Source organism: Sphaerodactylus townsendi, linkage group LG06, assembly GCF_021028975.2.
Source record: "Sphaerodactylus townsendi isolate TG3544 linkage group LG06, MPM_Stown_v2.3, whole genome shotgun sequence".
Taxonomy (NCBI): Eukaryota; Metazoa; Chordata; class Lepidosauria; order Squamata; family Sphaerodactylidae; genus Sphaerodactylus; species Sphaerodactylus townsendi.
In genome coordinates this window covers 1,729,347-1,739,451 of record NC_059430.1, presented here as the reverse complement: position 1 = coordinate 1,739,451, position 10,105 = coordinate 1,729,347, and the positions used below count along the sequence as shown (strand labels likewise).

The 10,105-nt window shown below is 59.7% G+C and overlaps 1 protein-coding gene across 1 annotated transcript in view; it reads right to left on the bottom strand.

Annotated features, from left to right (window-relative positions):
• Positions 1 to 1,120: 1,120 nt before the first annotated feature.
• SND1 (staphylococcal nuclease and tudor domain containing 1) overlaps positions 1,121 to 10,105 on the bottom strand; it is a 242,458-nt gene continuing 233,473 nt past the window's right edge. Inside the window, exons 18-24 of the mRNA XM_048499490.1 lie at positions 6,515 to 6,656; positions 5,074 to 5,197; positions 4,576 to 4,645; positions 2,469 to 2,582; positions 1,834 to 2,037; positions 1,703 to 1,747; positions 1,121 to 1,533 (exon numbers count right to left, since the gene is read on the bottom strand). Of these exons, the coding sequence (XP_048355447.1) occupies positions 1,468 to 1,533; positions 1,703 to 1,747; positions 1,834 to 2,037; positions 2,469 to 2,582; positions 4,576 to 4,645; positions 5,074 to 5,197; positions 6,515 to 6,656 (765 nt within the window). The 3' untranslated portion in view covers positions 1,121 to 1,467. The remainder of the gene's footprint in view (positions 1,534 to 1,702; positions 1,748 to 1,833; positions 2,038 to 2,468; positions 2,583 to 4,575; positions 4,646 to 5,073; positions 5,198 to 6,514; positions 6,657 to 10,105) is intronic.

Genomic DNA, 10,105 nt, shown 5'->3' with positions numbered 1-10,105 from the left:
ACCGAGTGCCGCCACCCACCCCACAGAGGAGTCCCACGTGGGATATGGGAGGCCAAAGCGTCTCCCTCTGGTGTACTGGGATTCCATCATGGCTAACCAGGACAAAAGGTCAGACAGCACGGTTTAGTGGTTAGGGGCAGGTGGGCTCTAATCTGGAGAACCGGGTTTCATTCCCCATTCCTCCACATGAACGGTGTACTCTAATCTGGTGATCTGGGTTTGTTTTCCGCTCCTACACATGAAGCCTGCTGGGTGACCTTGAGCTAGTCACAGTTCTCTCAGAAGTCTCTCAGCCCCACCTACCTCACAAGGTGTTGCTTGTGGGGAGAGGAAGAAAGGAATTTGTGAGCCCCTCTGAGACTCCTTACAGGAAAGAAGGGGCAGGTATGAGTCCAAACCCCTCTTCTTCTTCTTTCACCATCACCAAAGCTTGGGCCCATGGCTTGGTCTCATGGCAAAGTCCTACAGGTGAACGGTGCACTGTGACCTTTCATTTCCCACCTGCGCACTCCACAGGATGCCCCTGAAGGTGAGGGTCTGGGGAGTGCTGTTCAGCCAGCCCAATCCTCCATCTGGCTCCCCTCCCAACGCAGAACTTGGCCGCTCTGGCCACGGAGCCGCTGGGCAGCCGGATCATGGCCCAGGAGCAGCAGTGGCGTAGGAGGTTTAGAGCTTGTGTATCAAATCTGAAGGAACCGGGTTTGATTCCCCGCTCTGCCGCCTGAGCTGTGGAGGCTTATCTGGGGAATTCAGATTAGCCTGTACACTCCCACACACGCCAGCTGGCTGACCTTGGGCTAGTCACAGCTTCTCGGAGCTCTCTCAGCCCCACCCACCTCACAGGGTGTTTGTTGTGAGGGGGGAAGGGCAAGGAGATTGTCAGCCCCTTTGAGTCTCCTGCAGGAGAGAAAGGGGGAGATATAAATCCAAACTCTTCTTCTTGTGGCCATTCCCACAACACGTGTGACTCATTCTGCCATGCCCCGTCTTGGGGAGAGGCAGGTGACCAGAGTGAAGCTCGGGGGGTGGGGTGGTGGTGGGGTTGCTGCACTCCAAGCTCTCACCCCCGTTTGCTTTGCTGGCAAAGACGTCCCACGCGAACTGAACGAAACAGCCTCGCTCAGCTTCTGACTACTTTATTTGCTTCCAAAGTTTCACAACATGGCCTCTCAACTCCCTGGCCTGGAGGTGGGAGCAGGCTGGAGGGGGGGGGCAGGGGGGGAGGAAGAGGAGGGAAAAGGTCCAGTCACAGCACAGAGAGCCTTTCCAGCCCACAGTCCAGGACAACCCAGCCGGCCCGCTCCCTCCCCCCCCCCCCGGGAAGCTGAGCTCAGCTCCCTGCCCCCCCTGCCCACCCGTTGGGGCTCCCAGGAGGCAGGGCAGAGGCGCAGGATCCAGGCGGGAGGTGGGCAGTGCTGGTGCCCAGCCGGGACTCAGGAGGGCGGTCTGGATTGTCCCCGTCTGCATCTAGCGGCTGTAGCCAAACTCGTCGGCATCGTCAGCGCGGAAGTCTCCATAGCGCCATAAATTCAGCTGCAAGAGGAAGCACGAGAGAGGGATGAACAGCAGCGCGGGGGGGGGCTTGATTTGCCAACCCCCCTCCCCCCCTCCGTCACTGCACTGGAGACAATGCACGCCCAGCCCCTGCAGCCAGGAACTGTAGACCCCTCACCACCCCGGGCATGCCCCGTTGCCCCCTCACCCGGGCACTCTTGGCGGCTTCCTGTGCATTCAGGTATTCCGTGATCTGCAGGAGAGAGAGGGGGTATCAGAGCAGGCCTAAAGCCAGCACCCCCCCCCCCACCCAACCCCCCACCCCGGGGGGAGGCATACCACTTTTTGGAACTGCTTCTCTTTGCGCGGCTCCACCATGACCAGCCCCTCCTTCACCAGCCCCAGCCCCACATCGCCCTGGGAGTCGGCAAACTGCAGGGTGACGTGGGGGCAGGTGGGGCCGGGGTGCTCCACGTTCAGCAGGCACTGTGTGTTCTGGATGTCCCGCACTATGCTGTCCACGGCGTCCGCCCGAGCTTCCTCCTGGGTGGGGGGGGGGCACAAAGAGCCACCGGTCCAGATGTCTGCCTGTCAGAGCAACCAGGCTCCCCCCCCCCGCCCCGCTCCGTGCCACGTGAACATGAAGGTGCTGGATCGCAAGGAGCCACACAGCCCCCATTCCCCCCAAAGGCCCCCCCCCCAAGTTCATCATCTCATTGGGCAGATCTGAACGTGAGCACTTTGAATTTGAGAGCGCTTCTTCTCTTGCCAAGAGCTGAGAAAGCTCCTCTCGTACCACATCTTGGGATGTGCTGCCCCCTCCCAATGCCTGCAACCCCCCCCCCCCCTTCTGCCCATCCTCCAGCTTTAACCAGACCCTCTGGCTGTTTTCTTCCCTGACCCCCCAGGGCATCAGAAGCGGGTGCATTTCCACGCCCCCCCCCCCCCTTGCTGGCTCCGGCCCTCTTACTTACATCTGGGGGTGTCTGGATGAAGGCAAACTTGTACTCTGTGGCCTGGGCAGGCAGGGCGCAAATGCTGAACGCGGGCGGGAGGGCGGCCAGCCGGGAGCAGGGCAACGTCTCCTTCTGCAAGGCGAGAGGGGTCAGAAGTCAGGAAAGGGGCTAACCTCTCCCCCCCCCCCCCCTCGCCACGTGCTCTCGCTGGGGACTCTGACTGCAACGAAGATGCCCTCCCCCCCGCACCAAACACACCTACGTCCAGGCCCCTACTGATGCTGGCACTCCAGCACAAAATGCCCCAAATGTGATGAGCTTTTGGCTGCAAAAAGAGAGGGCAAGTTTTTCATGCTTGTGAAGAAAGGGTGGACTGCAGGGCTGGGCCGTGCCGAGGTAAGAACCTCAGGAAAGCCCGGCTGGGTCAGGCAAAGCCCCATGAAGTCCAACTGCCTGTTCACACGGTGGCTAACCAGAGGCCTCTAGGACCATGGTGGCGAACCTTTGGCACTCCAGATGTTATGGACTACAATTCCCATCAGCCCCTGCCAGCATGGCCATGTAGTCCATAACATCTGGAGTGCCAAAGGTTCACCACCACTGCTCTAGGAAGCCCCCAAGCCAGGCGACTGCAGCCGCCTCCTGCCACCCGTCTTCCACGGCACCTGATCCAACACAGGCCACCTGCTCCTCTGATGCTGCAGAGAAGAGGTCTGCATCATGACTGGCAGACGTGTTGGCCAGTAGCCCTGGACAGACCTCCCCTCCACGAATGTGTCCCCTCCCCTCTTAAAGCCTTCCAAGTGGCCGACCTTCGCCACCACCTGGAGCAGGGATCTCCACAATCGGACTCTGCACGTCTATCTGTCTTGAAGCTCTTCCGCTTCAGCGGGATGACCCACCAAGATCTAGTATTGTGAGAAAGGGACAGAATCCTCTCCACACGATTCATAATTTCATTGAAAATGCTGGGGGGAAGAATGAGGACTAATCAAAGGAAACACTTCTTCATGCAACGTGTGATTGGTGTTTGGAATATGCTGCCACAGGAGGTGGTGATGGCCACTCACCTGGATAGCTTTAAAAGGGGCTTGGACAGATTTATGGAGGAGAAGTCGATCTATGGCTCCCAATCTTGATCCTCCTTGATCTCAGATTGCAAATGCCTTAACAGTCCAGGTGCTCAGGAGCAGCAGCAGAAGGCCATTGCTTTCACATCCTACATGTGAGCTCCCAAAGGCACCTGGTGGGCCACTGTGAGTAGCAGAGAGCTGGACTAGATGGACTCTGGTCTGATCCAGCTGGCTTGTTCTTATGTTCTTATAATTTTGTAGGCCCTAAGGGCCACGATCAGCCCATTTCTGGTTTGGTCCTGCCACGTTTCATGCCTGGGATGTGGTATCCTCGCCCCCCCACCCCTTTAATTAATGTGGTTGTACTGTTTCTCTGTGTTCTTTTGCTTCCTTCTGCTGTAGCTCTGTCAGTCGTGTGGAATGTGGGTTGTTTAACCCCAGGGGAAGCCGCCTTGTCCCTTGGCCATGGGACCAGTGGGGTGCCCCCCCCCTTGGGAACGGGCAGTCGGGGTGGTGTTGTGGGACACGGAGGCATCGAGTGGGGTACAACGGAGGGAGCTTTGCTGCTTATGCCCTAGTTCTGGTAGTAGAAGTCTGAATGGTTATTCCTGGTGCTGTTTCGTAATCAATAAATCCTCTGAACACAGAGTCCCGTTACTGAACGGTCCAGGGGCACGGCACGAAGATAAAAAACAGCCCTAGATGTTTTACCTGCTCCTCACAGTGCAGCGGTTCTTTTCTGCACCTCCTCAAGCTTTGCAATGTTTCTTTTTAGATGTGGTGGCCAGAACCATCAATAGTACGCCAAGTGCGGCCTCCCCACAGATTTGTGTCAGGGCAGCATGATAGCAGCAGGTTCCTCGCCTGATTCTGGCCAGCGTGGAGTTTGCCTTTCCCGCAGCAGCCGGGCCCTGGGCTGACACTCTTCCTGGAGTTGCCCACTGCCACCCCAAAGCCCCTCTCTTGGTCTGGCGCTGCCGGCACCGATCCCATCAGTGAAACTGAGGTTGTGTGCCCCAATAGGCATCATTTTGCCCTCTGCCCACACTCACGTTGCCATAGTCGATGTAGAAGACGTGCACTTTGGCGGGCGACTCGACCTTCTCCACGCGAGCTCGGTACCTGGGATGGGGGAGGGGAATTAGGAAGCCACACGGCCACAGCACGCAAGGAGGACCCTGAGGGCAGCCTAGATGTGTGGGCAGGCGAGCAGCGGGCAGAGAGCCCCTGGCTGGGGGTGACATCCCCTCGGGGAGCTCCACTCCCAGGGGGGCCAGGGGGACTCCTCCTCGAGCCCCACCCTCAGCTGGAACATGAGCATGAGTTAATGCCCCCTCAGGACAGGGGCTGGGGACAGGAAGGCCGAGGGGGGTGGGAGGGGGAGGGCGCGTGGTCTCCTGGCCACGTCCAGCCAGGCAGAGCTGACACCTCCCCTGTGCCCCTCCTTTCCAAAGACAGCCCCTTGAACCAGCTCGCGGCCCCCCCCCCCCCCCCCCCCCCCCCGCGCCCCCCCGCCCCTCCCCCCCCTTGCCCCCCCCCCCCCCACGCACCACTCTCCGTCGACAAACTTGGCGAGGCAGTAGTCTCCACGGCGCGGTGAGTAGGAGCCCTCCAGAGGGGGGTGGGCAGCGATTTCGCTCCGCATGGTCTCCATCAGCTTCTCCAGCTGTGTTCCTGCAGGGAAGAGAACAGGCCCCGTTTGGGCATGGGCACGGAAGACCCTGCGAGGGACCGGCCTCGTCCCCGGGAGACAGACAGCGGGACACAGAGCACTGGGGAGCCGACCCTTTGCAGCCGCAGCCACCGAGCAGCCACGGGAGATGGGGAAGGCACTCTGTGGTTTCTCTCCTCAGCTCCTGCCCAGGACTTCCACACAAAACAAGCACAGACCCTGATGAGCCCGGCTCCCTCGGGGGCAGTGCTGTGGCACTCCGGGGCCTACGGGAAGGCAGCCACGCAGCCAGCCCTGGCTCGAGGTGGCTCTTGGTGAGCAAAGTCTGGAAGGGCAACTGGATGGTCGTTTCAGGGGGAGAGCTGGGGTGGGGGGTGAGCGAAGGGCAGACCCTGCGGCCGCTCTCAAAGGAAGTTGTGGGGGGGGGCGGAGAACCCTCTGGGCCTGGCCCGTCAGCCCAGCCCCCCTCGTCTCCCGTGTGCCCGAGATTCTCCAGGGCCTGGATGACTGGTTTCAAACCAGAAGCCCGGAGCGACTCCGATGACGACCCTGGCATGAGCGGGCGGCCACAGAGCTGCCCACTTTGCCGGGCCAGACACCTGCCAAAGTGGCGTAGGAGGTTAAGAGCTCGTGTATCTAATCTGGAGGAACCGGGTTTGATTCCCAGCTCTGCCGCCTGAGCTGTGGAGGCTTCTCTGGGGAATTCAGGTTAGCCTGTGCACTCCCACACCCGCCAGCTGGGTGACCTTGGGCTAGTCACAGCTTCTCGGAGCTCTCTCAGCCCCACCCACCTCCCAGGGTGTTTGTTGTGAGGGGGGAAGGGCAAGGAGATTGTCAGCCCCTTTGAGTCTCCTGCAGGAGAGAAAGGGGGGATATAAATCCAAACTACTCCTCCTCCTCCTCCTCCTCTTCTTCTTCTTCTTCTTGTCCGGCTGCAGCTTTCCAGACTCAGGACGCCCCTTCCTGCGGCCAGGACAGCTTCCCCCTGCCCAAAGACCTTGCCTGCCATAACACCCCAGCCCCAAAGCCGCTGGTGGAGTCCCCAAGGCAGGTGGGGAGGGCTCGGCTGGCCTGCACCAGGGAGGGGTCATGAGGGAGGACATGTGGTGGCACCATTACTGCCCCACGAGAGACAGAAGCAGCCCGTGGACGTGGCTGCAGGCTCCAGTGGCTTTGGGGGACCCCTTTGGCGGACTTGCAGAAGAGCCACCCGGGGCTCTCAAGTGGCACTCCAGGCTTCTCAGCCAAGGGGCACAGGACTGACACCCACTCTGGCAGAGGAGGGGTCTCCCCCACCCCCAGGTCTCCCCCCTCCTCACCCGTCTCCACATCCTGGACGTAGAAGTGGAGGTCGTCTGTGATTTCGGTGACGAAGACAGCCTTGTAATTGGCCGTGCGCTCCTTCTCCTCGGGGACTGCCACCACGTCCTCCGCGGGCGCCTCCTCGTACTGCAGCCACACCTGGCGGGGGAGGGGAGGGGGCTCACTGTTACATATAACAAGGGGGGCGAGGCCAGATGCCCCAGGTGCCATGTTGGGGGGTAGGTGGGCGGGGGCTTGGCTCCCACTTTCTGTAAAGAGTCAGCCATTGCCACCCCAGAAGAGGGGTCACACACGATCCAACCATTCCACCAAACTTCCTGGCTGCCAGCTGAAAACAAACAGGAACGCCCGCCCCCCAGCCACTCTTCCGGCTTCAGCCCACTCCCCATATTGTGCCCAAGGGATGCCCAGGAGTGGGCAGGACTCAGGGGGCAGAGAGGCTGGGCGGCGGCGGCAGCAGCAGCAAGAGCTCTTGGGGGGGGGTCTCCGTGGGGCTTGCTTCAGCCTGGCCTCCCCGGGCTCAGCAGGCGCCACAAGGCTGGGGGGTGGGGGTGTGTTGGGGGGCTAGGTCAGGCGGGTCATGGAAGAGGGGAGACTTCCCACAGGGAGGGGCCCTGCCTCAGCTGCCCTCTCTTCTGAGCCTGGATTAGGAGATGGGGTGGGAGGTGGGTCACAGGCGGCAGCATGGATGAGTGTCTGGACTCCCCCCGAAGGCAGAGTTCCTGGAGGCCAGGCTTGGCCCTGCTGACCGGTAGCCCACAGATGCTGGGGGGGGGGGGGGGCGCACTAGGGCTTGGCAGTCTGCAAGTAAAAAGCCCTGCGCCCCCGCCGGCATCTCCCACGCAAAGGATCAGAAGTCCAGCTCTGGGGGCCTTTTTATAGGGAGGATGGGGCAGGTGCAGAGAGAGGAGAACGAGGATTGGGGCCTGGAGATCCGGCCCTATGAGAGGAGAGGCCGCAGAGGGACGCCGACCTGGAGCACAGGAGGCCGAGGGGGCGGGCAAAGATGATGCTTCCTGAGCACCCGAAGGGCAGCCGACAGCGCCGAGGAGGCAACACCCGAGTCGCCCCCTCCTCCCTCCCCAGTCAGCAGCGGGGCCTTGCCCTGGTCTACTCTCTGGGGCACCCCAAGGGCCTGGGAGGGACCCAGCTGCAGAGCAGCACACGCCGGCCACTGTGCGGCCTTGGCTCTCACGAGCATCCCAGGCGGCATGAGGGTGGGTCCGGGCCAGGCTGCCCAGTGACAGCAAGAGCCCTTGGTCTCCTGGCCCCTTCCTTCTTCCGGTGCTGACGGAGGAGAGCTTCCACACCTTCCTCGGGGATGCAAAAACACCACTCAGCGATCCAGGTGTCCTGCTCTGCTGGCCTATGGAGGCCCTCTCTCTGGGGGAGGAAGGGAAGAAGGCCCCCTCCCTTGCATCTGAACCCTTCCCTTCTTCCAAGGGGCTCAGCACCAGCCGAGCACATTCCCCCCACACGACACATGGCGAAGGAGGGAGCTCCTGGCTCAGCAGAGTGGATCAGACCAGCATCCTGTTCCACCCAGCGGGGATCAAACGTTCCCAGAAGGCGTGCCGGCAGCACACGGCTGCTGGAGTTCAGCTCCTGACCCAACCGGCCGCCTCCAGAGGCCTCTGAGCACAAACATACTTTCCAGTCACTGCCAGTCACCAGGGATGCAGCCCTCTTCCCACCACCTCAACTAGTGGCAACCCATGGCATCCCGAGCGGGAAATGCCACCAGCTCATTACAAGCGGCATGGAAGAAACTTCCATGGGCTTGGACAGATTGATGGAGGAGAAGTCGATCTGTGGCTACCAATCTGGATTCTCCTTGATCTGAGGTTGCAAATGCCTGAGCAGACCAGGTGCTCGGGAGCAGCAGCAGCAGCAGCAGCAGAAGGCCATTGCTTTCACCTCCTGCCTGTGAGCTCCCAAAGGCACCTGGTGGGCCACTGCGAGGAGCAGAGTGCTGGACTAGATGGGCTCTGGTCTGATCCAGCAGGCTCTATGTTCTTATGTTCTCCCTGTCTGTCAGGAACCTCCTGCCCACCAGCTTCGGTGGCTGTAGTGGACAAAAATCTCCTGTATTCCACTTTTCCCACCCATGCCTAATTGCACAACCTCCTATCAAGTCTCCCCTTCATCATCTTCTTCTTCTGTCAACTAACAAGCGCCAAACTTCTCGGTTCATCCTCCTCGGAAAGGGGCTCCTCCTGCCCCCCTCCCCCCGTCCCCACATTTACCACAAATGACAGCAGCAACCAGAACTGCACACGACATTCCCAGCGTGGCCACAATACAGGGCTAAAGGAAGGGCTGGGAGACGGCCCGTGTCCTTTTCAGCCCTTTCACTAATAATTCCCAGCAGGGCGCTGCTCTCTTTGCTAGTGCCGCACGCCAGGCCGACATCTGCACCAGCTGCTTTTCCCAGCCAGCCCCACCAGTTCAAATGCAGTCAGCAAGATCTTTCACAGGAGGGTTCATTGCTTTCCACATATGCTGGATCTCCCGAGCAGAACGGCCATTGGCTCAGGCAGGGCAGGAGGACTTTCCTGCCATAGAATAGAATCATAGAAGCATAGAGTTGGAGGAGGCCCCAAGGGCCATCCAGTTCACCCCCTGCAAGGCAGGAACACACAATCAAAGCACTCCCGACATATGTTCATCCAGCCTCTGTTTAAAAACCTCCAAAGAAGGAGACTCCACCACTCTCCGAGGCGGTGAATTCCACTGTCAAACAGCGCTGTCAGTCAGGAAGTTCTTCCTGATGTTTAGGTGGAATCTCTTTTCCTGCACCTTGAACCCATGACTCCTGGGCCTAGTCTCTGCGGCAGCAGAAAACAAGCTTACTCCCTCTTTGACATGACATCCCTTCAAATATCTAAACAGGGCTATCATGTCACCCCTCAACCTTCACTTCTCCACACTTAACATCCCCAGCTCCCTAAGCCTCTCCTCGTAGGGCGTGGACTCCAGACCTTTTACCATTTTGGTCGCCCTCCTCTGGACCCATTCCAGCTTGTCAATATCCCTCCTGAACTGCAGTGCCCAGAACTGCATACAATATTCCAGGCGAGGTCTGACCCATGCAGAATAGAGAGGTACAATCGCATCCCTCAGTCTTGATACTATGCTCCCATTGATACAGCTCAAAATTGCATTGGCTTTCTTGGCCGCGGCATCACACTGCTGACTCATGTTCAGTTTGTGGTCTACTAAGACTTAGTAATTGTGGAGTATGAGGGTGGTAGCGTTGTCAAGCCAGGTATCACCCATCCTATATCTGAGCACTTCATTTTTTCTGTCTAATCCCTCCTCGCGGGGCTGTCCGCTCAGGTTATCACTGTCCAGAATAACGAGGCGTCCCCTGCAGCCCCGATCGCCACACTGCCCGCCCCAATTCAAAATGATTTATGAAGGTAAACAGGCTGCAACATCCATCCCTTTAAAAGCCTGCTCCCCTTCGTTGTGAGAACTGCGTCTCTCTCTCAGCTACCTTCCACTTAACCTCTATCTCAGTGGTGGCGAACCTATGGCACCGGTGCCAGAGGTGGCACTCAGAGCCCTCTCTGTTGGCACGCGTG